Raw genomic sequence first — 20855 nt, forward strand, 5'->3', positions numbered from 1 at the left:
GCTACCTGGAGCACCTTTAATATAAGGCATTACAGTTTTGCATATGAAACAGTTTCAGCAGGTAGTGACCAAATATGAATAAAGTTCTATGAATACACACACATAAAGGACCCCCAGCAGTACAACATAACAGGCAACCTTGTTAGCAGGCTCGACAGGGTGCCCAGTGACTAATGCTGCCTAAAGACATCCATTTCTAGGGCCTTCAATCTAACATCTTTCACCGTTACTAAATTCACTTCAATAAAGAAACAAAACTCAATTATAACTTCCAGCATCCAAACCAAAAAGAATAAAAACACAGTTTGGAACACACTGTGACTGCTAAAGTTTCAGAAGTTCATTAAGGACACTGCATACCAAGGCATGCTATTCAAGACCTGGGTATAAAACAAGCCATAACTTCGCATTACCTGATTATTTTTTCATTTTACTTGCTAGAGGCTTGATGTTCAGTATTTCATTTAGTACAATAAAATGCCTCTGCCTCAGAGTTTCTTATTGTTGGCTTAAGATGAAATGAAATCAAAATACTGGAATTAATTACGCAGTCCCTGCTGTCTCTACTCACCGGTGATGAAGAACTAGCACCACCCAAATTGATGTCTTGTATCAGGCAATCATCCAGCTGTAGACCCAACATTTATTAAAGGAATATGAAACTGAAATGATACCAGGGGCTATACTTTGAACTTCAGATAAGAAATGCTATTCAGCTTTAACAGAACTAGGTCTTCTGGGGATGAAGGTGGACTCTACGCAGTATATGCAGAGCTACAGAAAATTATTGGGAAATTGGGAAAGGCCAAACCGAACAAATTGCCTTTCCTAGCTGGAATTCTGAAATCTGTTGTGATCCAAAGAAACCAACCCTGCCCTGCCCTTTCTGACTTTAAGGAAATTAACAACCAGGTTCAAACATTAAGAGTTTATGTTGTGCATGAGCGGAGTGCTCTATTTCAGAACTATTTTCTAAATAAATTACTAGCTAGGTAGCTTGCAAATATAAATCTTTCACTGTTCATCACTGAGATGGGACAAGAGTTATCACAGTTCTGGGGTGGCATGGTCTGTATCACTGCCTTTATGCAAGCACTCCAGGAGCATCAAATGATGCTTTAGGATGCAAACTTGGGCAAGTAGAGGAATTCTAGTTAAAAACATTTAAAATTGCCACCACCTCCAGAGACCTTGCATGGTGCATTTTTCCCTCTGCAAGGCTAGCAGCAGTCCGGGGCATGTGGGTTGCAGGATGTGCGAGCAATGTCACATAGACCCCTAGAGAGCCCTCTCTTTAGTCACCTCTAAGGCTTGGCTCTGCCTCCTGACATGCAAAGGAAATCCCTCAACTCTGTGCATGCTGCTCCCCCACTCTGCCCAGATAATTTGCCCAGGTAAGAAGGCTCCATTATTCCTTCCTGGGAAAGGTCTGTTTCTCTCTGCAGAGGTTGCACCTGAACTGCAGTGCAAAAGCCAGAACCAGACAGACATCTTATTTAACAATACGGACTAATAAAGAACAGACAAACCCTCTGTTTCAGCAACACAATCTTAATTTTAACACCTGCTTGTTGGTACAAAGACACCAGAGTTTTCAAAACAACCATTGGGGGACTAATTACCTATGATGTATGTAATATAAACCCAAAGATGTCACTATACTTGACGGCATGGCAGAGGGTGCTTTTCCTGCTGTTGGACTTGGATCGTATTTATTCGGCTGCAAAAAGAGGGTTTTGACCAATGGATAGCTTTTGAAGTAGTCCTGTAAATGGCAATAAAAAGGCATAGGAATATACAAGTACTGTATACAGTATCATACAAATGGCACTGGGTTTTCCTTCTCTCTTCCTATCTAGGACTGAATGATGAGTGAATTTATGACTGAGAACAGAAAGCAAGTATTTCTATATAGGGAATTGTATTGATACAGCTATTAGTAAACTGCCAGTGCTGCTATCCTATGCTTTAACAGGAAAAAGTCAAGAAAGCAACACTGGCAGGATAGAAGACAGCTGTTCAGTAGGCGGATAATGCTTCGAAATTATATATTCCTGAAACTTAAAATAGATATTCAAGTTTCAGATAAAGGTATCCTTCCTCCTTCTGTGCAAATATTTTCCTACATAGCATTCTGGGATCAAACAAGTATTCATCACCATGAATCTAATCATCATTCAACACAGAAGCCAAGATGATTATCACAAGAGTGACTTAATTGGTCTCACTAAAAGTCCACTCACTGGGCCAGTCTCTGGACTGGCAGTCTCTGAATTCAGAGTGCAACACACACAAGTTTCACATCCAAAAAGCAACAAACATACCTGACTTCAAGTCCTGAGTCAAAAAGCACTGTACAACTCCAGAGGTGAACCAAGACCCCAGGAGCCAAAACAGTACCAAAAGCAGGGCATTCAGTAACACAGCCCTGACAGCTCCTGTGAAGTCCTCTGAGGTTTGTTGCTCCAGCACACCATGAAGAAGCACTAATAAAGACATATGGCTAATCACACTCACAACACAGGTTTCATGTTCAACAGTAGGTTGAAGCTTGAGATCTCATTTCCTCATTTTCAAGATCTCCAGAGGACCAGATTCTGATTTCCCAGGGCAATTTCTTTTCTCAGGTTTAACTGTAATCCACTGAGGACTAGATAAGAATCACTACCAAAAAAACCCCCAAAATGAAGACACACTTGCAGAAGCGGCTTTTCAAATGCTAGCCCAGAACTGTGCAGGTCCCTTTTACCAGGATCTTGCTAGCATAACGTCCTTCCCTTCCACCCCCTTGGTAATTCTGCTTACTTCTTGCATCCGATCCTTGGTATCCTACACACCCATTCTCAGCTTTACTCTTCCTTTGATACCAACATTGCCCAACCCATTGTATTTTAGTTAGTACTGCACCAGTGCTCAGGGCAAGAGAGAACAGCTCTCTTTTTCTGAAAGCTTTGCATGCTACAGGGGTTTTAAAGACCATCCCTCCATCCATCTTCAGCCAAGTAAGAGATCATACCCATGCAGCAGAGATTTCAAGTACTCCCAAGAACAGCAGAAGGCTAAAAAGAGAGCATCTTCCCTTCAGCAAGTATTTATGAGCTTATTATAAAAAGGTAAGTGCCCCATCATCAGAGTAATATCTTCCAAGTACCTACAATAGAGAAACATCCTTAGACAAACAACCTAGTGCTGCCAACAGAGCCATAAACCAGATAGCTGCAGTACACACATCACAACTGTTTTCCAGTTTACTGCACTTCAGACATTGCCAATTCAAGGAACAGCCCTGCTGAACCAGTCTGCAAATGGATTTTGATTCAAATTGCAACAAAGCATTGCTGAATTTTGAGGATTTCATCACTGTAGTCCCACACTTTTGTTGATGGTATCAGATACCCTCTACATTTTTAAGAAACTGAGTAAGAAAAACACCCTCGGAAGAAATAACCAAACTTAATGCTAATAGACGTGAGGAAAGTGATCCTTTTAATTCCCCCAGAAAGGCACTGACAGATAGAAGATAAACAAACAGCACATTCTGATTCTAAGGAATAAAACCCCAGGTGTTTACCCAAAATTTCAAGGCATAGACAATGGAACTCTATTTGTGACCAGCCTGAAAATTCATTTTACTTCAATGCAACATTTTCTGGAAGCCTTGAATAGACCTCGGTGAAGAGATGTCCTGACAATGGTGGATTTTTTTACCAACAGCAACAATAAAGTTTCTGTTAGGAAAAAATCCCTCATGACTTCAGTATACAAGAAAGTTCAGTCTGGAATTTATTGGATCTCTAAACTGTTGCTTGTCCCACAGAAACCCTGTTTCTCATTCCTCAAGCACAGCCTATGTTCTTCAAACATATATAATAATTAATTTATTTTTTTCATTTTCTTCTGGCCTGGTGGGTTTCAGTTAGAAGGATTTCAGCATGAACGTGCCACAGCAAAGAACACAGTTGCCTGAAAAAGCCTTTTGATAGATTTCTAGTATTGATAACATTTGTTTTCCCAACCTGGCAGCACATCCACACATCGGCCCCACCATCTTCTTAATCTCCCAGCACTGTCTTTCCTCTGACTTCTCTGTCTTTTAATTATACAATTGCCATCCTCAGTTTCCTTTACATCTCTACCCCAGATAATGATACCCACCACCATTTGTGGGTACCTCCACAGACGCCCTAGCTCACAGTGTCTGCATCTTCCCTGTTCTGATGCTGGGCAGCTTTCGAATAACTTTTTCAAATAAAGTAAAGCTTTTGTTTGATTAGGTTTTACATTTCTACATGCTTCACAAGTTTTGAGCCCAGTGCACCCTCAGTTGTTTCCTCTCTGTTTCTTTAACTCTGCATGCTGAAGTACCTCATGTTTACATTTTGAAAGGAAATGTGCAAAGCAAACATCTGCAATCCCATGAATAAAAGAACAAGTTCTTATCTAACGCTTTGCCATATATGAAAAGTATAGTCGTTTCCAGTTGTTACTTCTATTCCATAGAAAAGCGCAGACTATTGCCATCATCACATCCCACAGCCCATTGCATGAACTTATTTAATTCCCAGCAGAGATTAGAAAACCTGCCACCATGGTTATCCTTCAGAGGCTGTTCCAGAGACTCCCTGTTCTCATCACTGAAGTTGTCTTCTACGTCCACCTTTAATTTTCTTACAGCAAATTTATTCCATTATTTCTTTTGTAAACAGCAAGCTTAAACAGACCATCTTCCTCCTTGCTGCTTATCTCCCTCTTCCCCAACACAGTTCAGGCATAAAGAGGTTCAAACAAGGATTAAACCAATACACAGAGCCATCACTGCCAGCTATTAAACATAGCATCTACTGCTCTGAAAGGCTTTAAGCCATGGGTAGCTGTAAACTGTAAGAGTAAGCCAGAGTCATAGGAGCTCTACATGCACATGTCTCACACCTCTGCCTTGGGCTCCACAACATCCCTTTAGAAACATTTTATTGGGGTAGACCTAGTATGGCTATTTTTATTTTTTTGAAAGAGCATCCCTCCTGTCCCCCAGCCCCACACTGCCAAGCCTCTCTTCTGAAAGATTAACAAACTCATACCATCTTCTCTCAGGACATTCTTATATTTTCCCCATTACCATTGAACTCTCTCCAGTACCCACCCCAGTCTGAAGTCTCCCTTCTTGCACACGGATAGCCACAGCTGTCCTCTGCAGGAATATATTTCCTTTTAGTCATTAGCTGTTTCTTAAATTTAGTTTTTCTTCAATTGTTTTTAACTTCATGACCTCTGCTCAGTACTTCGTGCCTGTTTCTTTGCTGCTGCTCATGTGAACCTAATTTTCCTCTACTCTCCACAGCATTTTCCCCATACTGAGATATCATAACTCCATTGCAACATTATAATATCATGCACATATATCTGAATCAAGGCTGGATGTGCTTATCAGCAGCTTTTCATCTCAAATACTGAAAATCACCAGTTAGCAGAGGGTTCTAGTGAACTCCAGAAACAAAGTTATCCTCAGTCTAACTGACCCTCTACATCAGGTTGTGTCAGAAAACTGAATTATGACTTAACTACATTCTCTTGAACCAAATGCAACACAGCAGCTCTTTGCTTAGTCACAAGAAGGTCGCAACAAAGCCAAGGTGTCAATGATAGAATTGCTCAAATGCTATAAACCGTAAAGATCACCTTGCAACCCTCAAAGACAAATGGAGAAATGCTAAGCAACTGAGGAACAGAGCTGTTTCACCAGTATCAGCTGTGTCTGACAAATAAGCCATTGCAAATAGCCACAGTCCTAACTATGACTGATTTAAAACTCTGCACACATCAAAAATACAAGCATAAGCAAGGTCCATTTGGGGTGTTAAGATAAGCCATAAGCAAAAACAAGTGACCTATGATTCACTGATATCCCTTGCTGGATCATCCAGCCTGGCTTTCCCAAACAACTAGAGCCTGAGGCAGATAAAAGCTCTGACTCTTTATATTCCTATAATCGCTGACACGGATTTGCAATAAATCTGTTTATACTTCACAAACTTTTCTGATTCCTTAGACTTAGTCCATCAAGCTGCAATGCCAAGAAAATCAAGAGTGAACAGAAACAGCCCCACCTTCCTACTCAAGATTTAACACATATGGCAGAAATTTCTATTCCATTTAGACTAAGATATTTTGCTCTCAAGCAGGAACATAAATTTGAGACCAAATTAATAAACTGTTTTACAAGCAAATAAAAATAACCAGATCCAGCCAGATGCTTAAATTAATACTTTTTCTCTCTCTTTTTTTTTTTCTTTAATCAAATTCCTTTTAAACTTCTCCATTGTTTGTGTAAGGTCTCATTTATTCTGTCAAGTCACAGCTCTTTGAAGAGCTATTCTTTGAAGAGAGGAATTAGTTTTTGAACACTGAAGAAAAAAACCAACAAAATAAACAGAAAGGCTGGTAGGAAGATGAAATACTGCCCATACACTCAAACACCACCTTCCTATCTGACCCAACACCTCTGCTGACTCAGCCCCAGATCTCTAAAGTGATTCAGCCGTGAGACCCTACTGTTAAAAAGACAAAATGCCTTGCCAACTTGCACTTGGTACAGCGAATCCAAACCAAGTCCATGAACTCTATCCCCTAAGCAGGAGCCCAGCGCTGCTCTGAAGAGCTTAAAACAGTGTAACAGGCTGATGGTTGAAACAAGCAACCTGACTGGGATACCAGGGCAGGAGGGACAGAACAAAAGTCAGAATATCCAGCCTAGTACCTTATTCACCCAGCCCACTGCCTCTCTTACATACAGGATATGTTAGCAAGCACACCACCTGAGCAGACACAGAGAGATTAAACATGTTACATGGGTTAAAACAAAAAGACAAATAGATGTGAAAGAGTCAAGAATTAAACTTTCATTTAAAGCACATAAAGCACAATGTTGCAAAGAAGTTCTGTGTCAGCGGAGCTGTCTGTGTCCACAGGGCAGTGGGGGTAGGTTTAGCCCAGTGGTACTTTTTCAGAAAATATGCAATCATTTTAATAAATGCAGCTTCACTGATCACTGAGGTATCACCTCTACATTTAGAAAAGCTCTGGTAACACTTTTGGGACAGCTGCACTCCACTGTCTACAACTTACTCTGTAAGCAGTCAGCGTTGAGCAAGTCTTGGCACTTCTCATGGCACTTGACTCCACATTCACCGCAGCGCATCCCCTGCCGTGCAATACCCCACAGCAGCCCCTCACATTCGTAGCAGTAGGTAGGAGTTGTGGCTGTCCACACTTCAAAGTTGTGCGGCGTTGTACAAGAGATGGGGTAAATTAAGGCTTGCAAGGTCTTCTTATAGACATGAGATTTCTGAAAGGCAAGAGCACGCATCAACCAACATCCAGGGAAGGTGACTGAACCTATTTTTGCTGGTAAACACATGAGTTTTAAGGGAAAAGGCATGAGCAGTGCAATAAATCTACACATTTGCAGTAGCCAAATTTATCAAACTTTTACAAGCAGCAGCAGAGGACACCCTTCCAAAAATGTTTCTCAGGCATTTAAAGAAGTGGAGGAGATGGAAGAAAAGAATTAAGGTTTGTGGATGAGGACTATCTTGCATAAAGCAAGTTTCACACACTGTCCCCCATGGTAGATAGCACAGAAGGAAATGGTAAGATTACATTTTTCAGGATCATATTGACACATTAAATGTTATTTTTTTACATGTTTGGTTTCTTTAAACGAATTATACAAGAAGCTTTGCATTTATATTTTTAGACATCTGTGAAGCTGGCTCTGCATCCCAGAGAGCCAAATTCCCTTAATTTGCTTACTAAAAGTTAACAGGAGCCAAGCAACCCTCCCACTTACCAGCTCTTCATCTTTGAGAGATGTTCTAGTGGCCATTGCTGAGGTAATTCCGGCTTTCCGGGACTGAACCAGTGACTAAGAAGGAAAAAAGTTTGTTATTCACTACCAATATTCAGAAATGCACTGGCACTACATGCCCAGAGATGTGACCAAAGGTACTCTGTCACGCCAGACAACAAATCAACCGTCTATTACATTCAAGTTGGTTTCTTAAATGATAGCTCACATCTCAGAAGAGTCAAATGCGTACTCTGAAAGGTCTCCAACTTGTTTCCATCCACCCATAACCAGTATCACTCTGGTAAATTTCTGTCTGTTTCTCTGGTAAGAACTGTCAATGAAACCTGGGTTCACATCTCCACTTCTATGTTCTGGTAGCAATGGTAACTCTGCCATTGCATAAGGTCACTACATGAGACTCACTCTTCTATATCTAACTTCATTCATATCCAAAAGGAGATTATTTAATCAGTTCTACAACACACACCACACTCCCGAATGTGACAGGGAAAGGGTTGCAAATAAACAGGATAAAAAAAGAACAGAGTAGGTTGGGAGCACAGGTTTCAATGTGCTGGTGTATCACATTCATTGGCCATCACTAAATACAATGAACCACATTTTCCCCCCAAACTGCCTCTTTTGCATCATGCCACCACTAAACTCTGCAGCCTTGGGCAGCACAGGGCAGTGTCTTTGCAGCACCTCATACTGGCATACAAAGGATTTCTTCAGCAAGCCACTCTGGCTGGATGAAGGCAGAGAAGGAAATTAAAGATAGCAAATCTGCTTTGAAATCATCAAACCCTATCGGAAACCTCAATTTATGCTCTATGCTGTTTGAAGACAGACTGAAAAAGTTCATTCCATCAGTGATTGAGCAGGACAGAGTGCTGGATATGCATGCACTGCAAAACTGCAGGTTCAAGATATAAAGCAAAAAAGTGGAGGGAAAATAAGGTAAAATAATTTTTGTTTCTAGTGAAGACTTGGTGGATAGTCTTTAGCTGCACTTACCATGGCCTGTGGAGAGAGAGGATGAAAGCATACAAAGGAAGTAACACAAGTTAATGCCATTATTGGAAAGATTTAAGATACAAGCAGTTAGTAAGACACACATTAAGCTTCCCATGCATAAGCTGGCAGAGAGAATGGCATGCATCTTTTCACATGAATTACAGGATATGGAAACTTTGGTCTTTCAGCTGTTACAGCATTTCTCCCAAGTATGAAATCGCTACATGTACTGAACACAGCCAACAGAAAACCATTTGTCCCGCAGAAGCCTCATTTCACCATATCACACAAGCATATGAAACTTGTCCTCATTACTCGCTGGTTCTCGTGCTTCCTCAGTGCAGAAGCCTACTGGCAATATTGCAAATTGCTTTAAAATCCAAGCACATATGCTCGTTTATCTATTCTCTGAAATTCCAACTTTCTGGTAAGTTGCCAAACCTCACATGGACATTATAACTTTCCCTGAAGTATGTGATTTTTAGGAAAACATTTAAAAATAAGGCAGGTCTAAAAATAATCAAATATTCTGTGTAGAACAAAAAGGAAAAAGACCATGAAAAATATCTTAATTCTGCCAAATGAATGAAACCATCTACAAAACCGTAGTGCTCACTGAAATTTTTCCAAGCACAACTCTTAACCCTTTAGTGTAAGAATTAACTTAACAAAACAGGAAACCTTCAGCTTCTTGAAGTGACAATGAACGTTACCATACGTCAAAAAGTAAAGCCACCTGGACTGATGGCCATGTGGCAGAAGAACAACAAATCTCTTACCAGATCACTGACAAGTGGAATTGGCTTTTTTTTGCGTAGATCGGGCATGCTATCGATGCCGTAGAGACCACCTGCAGGCCTGGAAATTGAGGGGAGGAAAAACAAAAAATTAAAAATCTCACCAGCAGTGAAAGACAGTAAAGAGATGACCCAAAAACTTCCTTAAAACATCAGTCTCCTTGCTAATACCATATTCAAGAAGAATCAGTTCACTGCAAATGAAAATACTAAACAAAAGTTAACACACTGAAAAAAGGTCATTTTCCCATGCTCAGTTCTAGGGTCTGAGCTAGCTCAGAGGTTGGGCAGGTGCTTGCAGAGCACCCAATGCTTCAGAGTCACTGTTGCCAGCGTGGTGGGTGAAGGCAGCCTTATCCCCACTGCTTCTGTGGGGCACAGAATTCGCAAAAATACTTACCCAATGGCAGAACCAGAGCTCCGTGGCAGTAATTCACACGCAGCTTGGTCTGTGGTAATTAAGCCACACGCCTCTACTTTCAGAAGCACCTTTTGCTCCTTAGGAAGAGCTCAGTTTATAGTTTGCTATTGGCACTGAGCACCATGGCAGGAAAGACTTTGGAAACTTGAAGACATCCTGTCTCCAGTTTTTCTCCATCCCCTTTCTTTCCATTTAATTAGTTTAGGGTTGGGGGGTTGAGCAGGGAGATGCTTTACTGGAGGAAGTAAAATCAGCCAGAAGATTATACTTAAGAAAGTGTAAAGTTAACGCTAAAAGTGATTAAGTGTTTATCTTCTTCACACGCAACAATCCAGACATTCCTGCCTGGTGACTGTGGTTGGAAGGGAGCACGTCAAAGCAGATCAGACAAGGGGCAGGATGCTGCTATCCATCATCTGATTATAGGCTAGAACATACTTAATCCTGGCCCTTGAGGTCTATATAATTATTGGGAAAAACCTCACATCTGAGGATAAGGGAGATTATTTTTATTTCTATAAAAGGGACCATTCGTGGTGCTCAGTGTTTCAAGCCATGCAGACCTCTACACAGAAGAGCTGCCATTTGCTGGTGGAAGTGGTGATGGAGCAAAAGGGCCATTACCCCAGCAACATTAGGAGCCTGACAAAATAAAACACTATAACCCGCTTCCTTCCCAATGAGACCAGCCTGGATAATTGTACCTGGATCCTGCCATCCACTGGTAATACTACAGGGATGCAAGCCTGTGCTTGAAGAAGGTCTGTTAATTCAGCTTAAAGGCCCCCAGTAAATCAAGTGCATTCATCTGTAAGGTCTTAAAATAATGCTTTTTGCTAAGGCTGGAAACTGAGCACACGTTTCTCTGCTGTTGTGCCTATCATATTCATCCTGAACTGCAGAACAGACCTGCAGTGTGACTCCCTCCCCGCAATGAACACCCAGCCCACCAAGCAAAACTGACAGCCCTTCTCAGTGTCTCACTCAAGTTCCCCATCTCCACATTGCTCTCATGCCTTGCTAACACTAAGAATATAATTCCAGGGACCTTTTTCTTGGCTACAGAGACTGTAAAGGAACCTCTTGCCTCTCTATCCTCAGCCATTTGTCTTCACCCCATACCGTGCTCGCTTACACCTTTTTGCTGTTGCATGATAAACCCATTGGCATTTTTAACCTGCGTATTTTCCTGATTTGGTACACTGCACCCAGCTGAAATGCTTTAGGACACCACAACTACAGGAAAGAGGAGTATGGGACAAACTGTTCTTACTGCAATAAAAGACACATGAGTCACCCTTTAAAGCAATCTAGGAAATCAAATTGCTACTACAAATTTGCACGTGCCATGAAAATTTGGAGGCTGGTAAATGACAAGAGGCAACCTGCACCTCTCAGCAGGCAGGACCTACTTGATCCCTCTTTGAATACAGCCAAAAGTCAAAAAAACACCTGGGGTGACAAAACCTACGTTATAGCAGACCATGCTCTAGGATGGACAAGGATGTCATGGCCTTGTACTAACAAGGCTGCGTCAAAGAGGGAAACAGTCTACCATACACAAAAACATGCCATAGCATTCTAATGGCAAAATTGACTTTTTTGATAGGGTGTAGGAGGGTGACATGTCCGAGCCACGGCTGAGTTGACAGCTGCTGCTGGCTGAACGAGCCTGGTGGGAAGGTGAGCAGTCACGTATAACTGCGTGAACTGCGTTGGCTCTGCATGCAGCATGAGTCACATTTGCACCGCAGCACCGAGGACGGCTCTCTGTGCTCCTACACGATGAACACAAACCACCCACAGTCAGCTGCAACAACTAGACCTCACAGCTGGGAACGGAAGACAAACTCGGACATGAGAAAGGTGGAGATTTACAGCAGTTAATTAAAACTCTTGGAATCTTTGGACAAGAATGAGAACAGTTTTCCAACACCGGAAATCCCTACAGTGAGGCTACATGGTGTTTTTACTAAAGGCTACCCTAATTTCCAACAGAGAATTCCAGAAAAACTTTTTGCCCAAGTTACAGTGCAATAATCCCTTCTGGCTTATTATAGAAAAATCTGACCCACATCAAGAAATAAGAAATACCTACATACAGTGTTTATATTGTCAGAACTAAGAACAGTCTTACTGGGATCAAACATGGAATTTTGTCTGCTGCCCTAACGTTACAAACCCTTTCTGATATTAGCAATGCTGTTTTGGGGTAAAACAGGTGTCATAAAAGACTACCCAGATGATGCCAAGAGTTTCAGCATTATTTAAATCACAATACAGCTTATTGGTAAGTTCTGGGTCAAAGATTTGTGTCAAATCACTTGAATTATGAAAGCATATGCAAAATAGAAAGGAAGAGTCTGTAAGCTGAAAAGATGCAACAAAATGGTCACAAGTAAAAATCCAGAGTCAATGATCCTGCTAAAAGTCAACTGTACAGCTGGGAATTTACACTTCTTTTCTACATGATTTCCAATAATACTTTTATTTTTTCTAATTCAATTGGAAGGAAATTGTGATACTCTGACATTTCCCTGGAAAGAAAAACATTAAAATTGCATGTTTTATAAATTCAGGATGAGCCTAAACAAGTTATTGTGCTTGAGAAACATGTCTAGTTACAACCTGGTTTGTTGCAAAATATTTATGATAGACTGAGGTTTATGATAGAACCAGTTGTAAGCCAGACTGTCAGAGAACAATCATATTTGAAAGGTGCTTATATTTGCCACTGAAGAGAGGTATCCTGATACCTAGATAGTTACACACTCAGATGAGCTGCTTTTACCTTGTTAATATTAAAAAAAAAAATTGAAAAAACATTCAGCAACAATTCTTAATTTTCAAAATTATTCAGCTTGTTCTTTGAGCTACCTCAGTCTCTTTATTCAAGCACAATCCCTACTTTGCTTAACAAAATGACAAAGTTTGCACAGACAGAAGTACTTACAGTGCCTCAAATATGCACACTGTAGCTTTGTAATAGGGTAACTCTCCTCTGCAATGCATGTAACATTTATAGCATTATTATGGAGTACTGCATTGACGAGTGAATAGCATTTCTGTATGAGAAGATGATTTGCACTAATAAATAAAATATATAGATATATTACACCCAGAGACTGATCCATAATACCAACTGTACTTTTTTTTGAAGCTATCTCTCCAAAGCCAGAGCTCCCCAGACCGGGAGCTAGTGTTCCATTATGCTAAAAATGCAAATAGCTTGAAGCATGTATTCATCTTTTAATACAAGTTTTATCACACAGATGCTTCCATTAAATCTTGAAAATTTAAGCAAGCAAAGATGATTTCCAATGACAGAAGATGATTACTTCCTTCAAAGGACACCGAAGGAAGAACTCCAAACATATAAATGGTTTAATACACTTTGTGGCTAATAAGCCACAACATGGCTAATGGTGGAATTAAAGGTTCACCACCCACAACCACCTCTTCTGGAAATCCCTTGCATGTGGGGATACAGCGAATAAGCCAAACTTTTGTCAAAACTACATTAGCCAGACTGTTTTGTTGTATCTCACATAGAAAGGGAAGAAATTACAGACTAGAGCAAACATTGCCTTGAATTGACAAAACATATTTTTAAGTATTTCAGGACTGTAGGTGTATTCTTCTTTCAGGCTGGGAAATCATTTCATGTGCGTGAACCAGTAAAATCAGTACATTGTCTCCTTGTTAAAGCAGGAGAAGGTATTGTTTATAGTTAAAATAAATCAGTCTTCTGTTCCTGCTAATTGCCCATTCTCCAGCAGCCTGTTCAGTGAAGTCCCAGGCTCCTTAGGAGAGCACAGGGTTGCTAGGCAGCTCCAGGCATCCACAGGTCTGGAGGATGCTTTGCAAGAATACCAACATCACAGAACAATGACGCCAAAAGCAGAAAGCCGAATAATGAAGCCTCCGATTTAACTTTGCATTTTATTAGGGAAGCTTCCTTCAGCAGTACGAGAATTAACTTACGTGTGTAGCAAGCCAACCTCTTGCTCAGATTTCAGGGCAAAGCTGCTGCTACGTCAGCTCCTAATGAGTGCACCACCACCAAACGTATTGCCCTAATGGCGTACAAGGCATGTAACCCAGCAGCTTGTAAAATGTGTCATTGCCTTTTTTTTTCCAGAGAGGATTCTAGGGAAGCTACCATGCTGGCACCTATTATGCAGGGTGTCATGCTGAAATTACACACAATCAGAATTCGGCTGCTTCGTTTGCTGCGAGTAGTGTGTTGTGGAGAGAATGCACGGCCTCTCACTCTCACCTGTGTAAAAGAGGCATGCTGAACACCGCTTTAAACATGATAAACTGCAATGATTTCCAGAGTTACTGCAGTTTTGACTACTACAATGACCACAGCAATCATTGCAAAGACAGACGACTTCTCCAAAGCTACTTTTTTCTTCTAAGAGCAAGACACAGCAATCTTTCTGAGCTACTCCTTCCCTTCCCTGGTGCCATCAGTGACTGATTCAGGAAAAAGGATTTCATCCAGACCACTCTGTGGTGCTCAGTAAGGGTTATTTAATACTGCTGCCATAAGCACTGGCCACCATTGTGTTACAGATTATACATGGCAACTATAACCTTGTTCTTAACCACAGATCTCTTGAAGAGCTGCTCAGCCCACCTCCAGCTGTTTAAGAGGAGACTCTGAAATATAGAAGCAGCCTGGCCCTAAGTGAGGCATGACCACTTGATTATTCCTGAAAAACAGCCATTAAAAACATCAGCAGTGTTGGTTTTTACTTAGGTTGAACTGCAGACCTCAAAGTACACTGCAATTATAAACACAGGGAAACAAGGTCTCAAAATACCACTTACCCTCCTTTGAGCCACAGTGGTTTTGACGGATCAGCCTCATCTTGACCCTTAAATGGGGAAAAGAACAATATGAGATTAGTTTCCAAAAACGCCAGAAAAAGTGTGCAGATTATATTCTGAGGAAATGATAACAGACCACACTGCATGCAGGTAAATGCATACAGAAACTCATTCAAGCACCTCCAATGACCAACATGTCAGGACAAGTCATACAGACACAGACAGGCTATGTGATTTCATTGAACACCTAGGACTGGAACCTGAAGAGCCTGTTCAGTGCACCTCCTCTTTCAAAAGGCAGTCTCGAAGACCAACTCGTTTTTTTTTTCCAAGCCAACAAAAACATGAGTTATTTGGAGAGCTCCTGTTACTACAAGTCACCACTTACATGAACATGGTCATAATGAAGATGTCATAAATTAAAATCACCTGTATGAAACGCACAAATGACTGGTCAACAGGAAACTTTGTACAAACACCTGTAAGCTTAGCTCATGCTCAAATGCAAAGACTCTTTAGCCCCCTTAGCAGAGAGGTCCCAGTGCACCTCCACTCATTCATATGCAAGTATTTAATTTCCAACCAGTGTCAAACAAGGGCCATCATCTGCAAGATGATTGCAGGTGAACTGGGATCTCACAGTATGATGGAAAACACCACAGACAGCAAATATGAACATTCATATTAATGAATTCAAACCATGTCCTTATGTTCATATTAGGAGTGTATTTATAGAGCAAAGTTTTGTTTCTTTGAAGATCTTCAGTGGACTGATTAGAGCTGAGAAGTGCTTAAACACTTGCAATGTAGGGGAAGATGGTTTACCTATAACTGGAAACCTCTTTGTTCCAGCTTCATACATTCTCCTGCACTCCCTGAAAGAAGAGCTGGTTTCAAAGAGGACTAAGTAAGACACACTGCTAACAGCTAACACTCCAACCTCAGATAATCATGTCTGCCAAGAGTATAAAGAGGCTGCAACTTGCACACAGTGGAAAACAAAGTATTTCCAGCCATGGGACTCACAACCTGAGAATCATAAGAAAGTAAAGGAGTATCTGTCAGGAAATAACTCCAGTTTTATGCAAGATAAAAGAGACCAGCCCCAAAGAAAGGTTCTTTTTTTTTTGTCCTGTGCTTTGGGTGAGCTGTGCAACATCAGATTGTTCATAGGTGACAGACAAGGTCTTCCAAGGAGAACAGAAATAACCAGGGAAAACAAGTTTCTATTTCAGGTCTCAACTTGTACAGCAGCAGAAGTCCGAAATTTTTATTTGTTAGCCCTACAACTCCAGGGCTAAGCAGATCTGAAGACTAAATAATTTTTATTATTTTATTTTTAAACAGGCATGAACAACATGACATTATCCATAACTGAATGGATACTCCAGCTTTTCTATATGATTGCACAGGCCTGCAGAGCAGGCAGGAGCCCAGACCCACGGTCCAGCACAGGTGTACGTTTCCCCCACAGCCGGAGCAGCAGACCAGGCTCCAGGCTCCTGCAGGATGGATCGTACTCTATGCATCTCCACTCCAAGTTGTGCTTCCAAAATCCCTCAGCCTGAAACCTGCATTTCCTCTGGAGGGATCTGAATTAACTGCTGGTCAAGAGAGAAGATTTCATGAAGCAAATGCAACCAGATCCTTCAGAGCACACAAGGGAGGACATCTCTACCTTTGCCTGTGAACACTTGAAGAGCTGTGGCTAGAAAGCAATCCTAAAACGGAACAACGTTTTATACTGGACTGAGCTTGACACCGGTCAGTTCAGCTGTACTGAATGACAGACAATGACAAACACAAACATGGCAACATTTACAGGCAAAAGGAATTAGTGTAACAGGGTTTTCAACCTGTTTTTCTGAGAAACTCTGAATATAAACGACAAATATTTGAGACATTAACAGACCACGAATAGCATGGGCAATATTGCAGCTTGAAGACCACGGGAGCATCAAGAACTCTGTTTAGGGGAAGAAGATCCAGGGAAAACTGTTACCTAACTGACCAATAGCCACTTCCTACAGGCAATCACGACTCAAGACGGAACAGCCAGGAGTGTGGATGCAGGGAGAGGCAGAAAGCATCATCAGGAAACAAATCTCCATCATATCCCAGATTTTAAGACATGCCAAGTAAAAACTGCTAAGAGTCCAGATAAACTGGACTTTTGCTCATTTATTATAAGTACTTTTGCCAAGCCTTTTAGACATGGAAAAAAAAAGAAAAGAGAAGGGTAAGAGCTTCTGTAGGGTCAAGATTAAAAACCCTCTGGGTACAATAGCACAAAACAAAAGAAAAAGCTTTCAGTAAGTGACAATATTGATGCAGGGACAAGACAGGTGATGGCTGTGTGGAAACAGGAGTTATCACCTGCTGAAAGCAAAGCAAAGAGGTAATTTGCTCCAGACAGCAACCTCCCTGAGAAAATGCTGAGAGAACCAGCACCTGACATCCATCAAATGAGGGCTGAATCCTTGAGACTGTAGAAAAGCCAATGCAGTACCCACAGGTAAGGTGTGTGGGGGAAGGAGGGAAATGTGATCTAGACTAGTGTAGGCTTATTATTGGCTTCAGCAGCTTGAAAGGCTTCAGAGCAAACATGAAGGAGAGAATTAACATGGAGGCAATTGGAAAACAGGAAAAAAATACAATAAGGGCACACCATTTTTGAAAACATATTTTGTTTGACAAAGCAACCATTTTTCTTTAGACCATAAAATGAATTATCAACTGAATTTCATTTCAGCAAAGATGCAATGCAATTTTGATGCAATGCCATATGACATCAATGAGGCTGGATAAGCTGGGAAGGAGTAGGGAGCTTTAAGGTGGGTAAACAAGTAACTGTAACTGAGCCAGTCATGGACAACACAATAAGGAAGCTAGTGGGAGTAAGTAGGATCTGCTGATAAAAACTGCTGATGACAAACACAGGAGAACTATTGATACAGAACTCAGATGCCCAATGGAAAGAACTGACGGCACTGAAGATTGCAACAATGGAGGATTAAACATGGTACAAATGGCAAGGTCAGAGCCCCAAAGCCTGCTATGAATTTGATTGCATACAAGGCATTCCTCAGTGGAGAAAAGCACATGACAATGTACTTGAGTTCTAGTCACTGGCCATGAGCCACTATGACACAGCCATGTAAGAAGAGAACATCAACCATAGAGTATCGCCAGTGAAATGTCTCCACAGAACTAAAAGCATAAATACTTCTGTACTGTGCTGGCAAGACTCCTTCAGAAAGGTAGATATAATCTTTTTATTCTATATCAAAGTAAAAAGAATTCACAAAAGAAAATGGCAAAAGTAGTATGAGGATGTAAACAGAATACTGTAGGTGCAGAATAGGACAGCTTGCTTACTCTAGCAAAGAGAACCTTTTTCTGTGCTTATTCAATAGACAGGAGAACATACCTCATGGAAGAACAACTGTGGCTAAAGATAAACAGAGCATGAAAATTGAAAGGTGTCTAATGATCACAGTTCTATAGTAGCCCTTCAAAAGGAGAAGCAGACACCAAACCTAACAAGTTTTAAAGAAGGAAATTGGGTAGTTTATATATGAGGTAATGCCACAATATCACACAGTGGCAGAGGGCTGGCAGTCACCAAGAAGTTCTCTGCAGTCCCTTGTTGCACTGACATACGTAGTCAAAGAACCAGAATCTGCATTATCTACAAGTGTTAGCATGAGGATTAACAGTGTCCAGACACCTCTGGGAGTGCCAGTTAAACAAAATAATCCATAGTTCACACCACTGTTGTGGGTAGGAACACTTCATATATTCCTCTTCATTTAAAGAAGGCAAATGGCAATGCTGTTTAGATGGATTTGCTGCAGCTGGGGAGCTTCCCACCCTCTGAAGGCAGCACTCGCACCAGGGCACAGGAGGGCTCCAGTAGCTGCTCTGGGTCTTGTCACCAGCTATGGATCTGCTTGAGTTCAGCCCATGACAACAAGCCTGGCTCACTTAGAGCCTGGGCAAGCACACAAAACAACAGGCAGATGAGAAGAACACTGGAACAACTGTAAGAGTTTTTAGCATTGTCCTTCCCAAAACAAATAGGAGGGCAAAGGGAAAGTAGACATGTTTAACACCTAGACATCTGCATGCTGCATGTCACGAAGTGTTTTGCTGGCTTATGCTTCACTTCTCTGTACAGGTCTGTCACTTGACCTCTCCTTGAAAGCAGCCAGACCAGCCTGGATCTGAAATTTATTTTTTTTTAAATCTCCAGTAAGCACATAAAGCAGCACTGCAAAGATGGAGAAGCAAACATGTAAGCAAAACAGCCCACCACATCTCTATTCAATTTTTTTTTTTATTTCTGATGCTGATGGATAACAGTTTTATGTCTGCTGTCCAGCAAATACCTTCAGCCGGGAAAGTGCTTGTCACCCCCAGTAATGCAGTATATTCGCTCACAGTAAAGCATGCTGCAATCAGTTGCTGAAAGGTTCTTCTCCAAGTAATTAAAGTTTCTTATCAACCAAGAACCAGTTAGCAAAATAATGGGAGTAACAGAGTAGCATAAATTTAATACCCTGGATTAAACAAGTCAACACACATGATCATTTAAGGCACAGTATTCAGTCACAGGGAAGGCAATGTTTGGTGAAGCCTAAAAAGGAAACTAATAGCAGTTTTGCTTACTCAGGAAAAGCACCAGCTAGGCTTATGAGTAATTTGAGACGTTATTTAACCAAGCTGCAATTTGTAAATTTCGCAATTTATCTCATGTGTAAGATGTTTTAACAGACAGAACAAACAATTACATACTTCTGTAGAAGAGAAAATCATAAAATGGACAGAGGCATAAAAAAAAAATCACCAAGTCTCAAACAGCACAAGGAAAAGGAAGAACATCCCCAGATCTATTAGCCCTCTCCGTATAAATCCATCTCTCCACATGAAAGGCTTTCTAACAATGTAACTTTCCATCACATTTAAGTACTGTGTCTAGCACATTATCCTCTTAGATAAAAAACAGATGTAAAACATGGAAAGCTGCTTTATTTAAACAGATAAGAAAAAAATCAAGAATGACTTTTTATTTGTTTTGAAAATCATCCTAACTTGTTTTCAAATACCATGCTGCATTATTAAACCTCAAAGACCTCAATTTAGCTACAGATTAATCTGAATCAGGCTAAAATAAGGAGCAACTGTTTCGCTGTCTAAATTAAACTTCTAGTCATGCCTAATTAGACCATTTCTTCAGGGGTGTTAGCAGAATCAGACTGAACTAAATAATCCCAATTAAACTAATCGGTCTTGTCGTTCAATGTCTTCATTGACTCAAGGATGCTACATTTTACATGGAATCCAAAGCTGCAACAAGCCAAGGGATTGTTTTAAATTCACTGTTCTGCAACAGCATCAATTTAAATAATGACTGAAGAGCCCCAAAGGAAGCTCCTTCAATCTGATGTATCTTCCAGTACCGGTTTTCCAGCTGCCAGATGAGCAGCTTAAAGGAGGCTGCAGTGTTTTTGCACTGAAGCCAGAAGAGGACAGAATTTGATACCAATATTTGACATCAGGTATCTCTGCATTCCTGAAAAAGCATTAATGGACAGACATTTACCAGTAAGAATGAAACAAAACTACTGATACATGAGCCGATAAAGCTTAGAAATGCAAATTCATCAAACTCAAAGGATGAGATCGGCATGGAGGCCCAAAAGCCATGCAACATTCAGCCTACTCCAGGAAGCTGATTTAGCCTGATTCATATATCCAAGGGAGAGGCAGAAGCACAGCAGGCACTGAATCCACACAGCATAGATTCAAGAAAATAAAACAGTTGAGAATCCAAGAGCCAGAAATTTCTCTACATGAGGTACAGTTGCAAATACAAACTAAGATATTACAGAGCAGTCAACAAAAAATTCTGCGGTTCCTCTTAGGAGGAAAG

General features: G+C 40.9%; 1 protein-coding gene across 1 annotated transcript in view; it reads right to left on the minus strand.

Annotated features, from left to right (window-relative positions):
• Window positions 1–20855, minus strand: part of UNC13B (unc-13 homolog B (C. elegans)) — a 193512-nt gene that overhangs the window by 76048 nt on the left and 96609 nt on the right. Inside the window, exons 11-14 of the mRNA XM_010564211.1 lie at window positions 14921–14967; window positions 9643–9721; window positions 7847–7921; window positions 7123–7342 (exon numbers count right to left, since the gene is read on the minus strand). Of these exons, the coding sequence (XP_010562513.1) occupies window positions 7123–7342; window positions 7847–7921; window positions 9643–9721; window positions 14921–14967 (421 nt within the window). The remainder of the gene's footprint in view (window positions 1–7122; window positions 7343–7846; window positions 7922–9642; window positions 9722–14920; window positions 14968–20855) is intronic.

Source organism: Haliaeetus leucocephalus, unplaced genomic scaffold (assembly GCF_000737465.1).
Source record: "Haliaeetus leucocephalus isolate CR32 unplaced genomic scaffold, Haliaeetus_leucocephalus-4.0 Scaffold176, whole genome shotgun sequence".
NCBI classification, from domain to species: Eukaryota; Metazoa; Chordata; class Aves; order Accipitriformes; family Accipitridae; genus Haliaeetus; species Haliaeetus leucocephalus.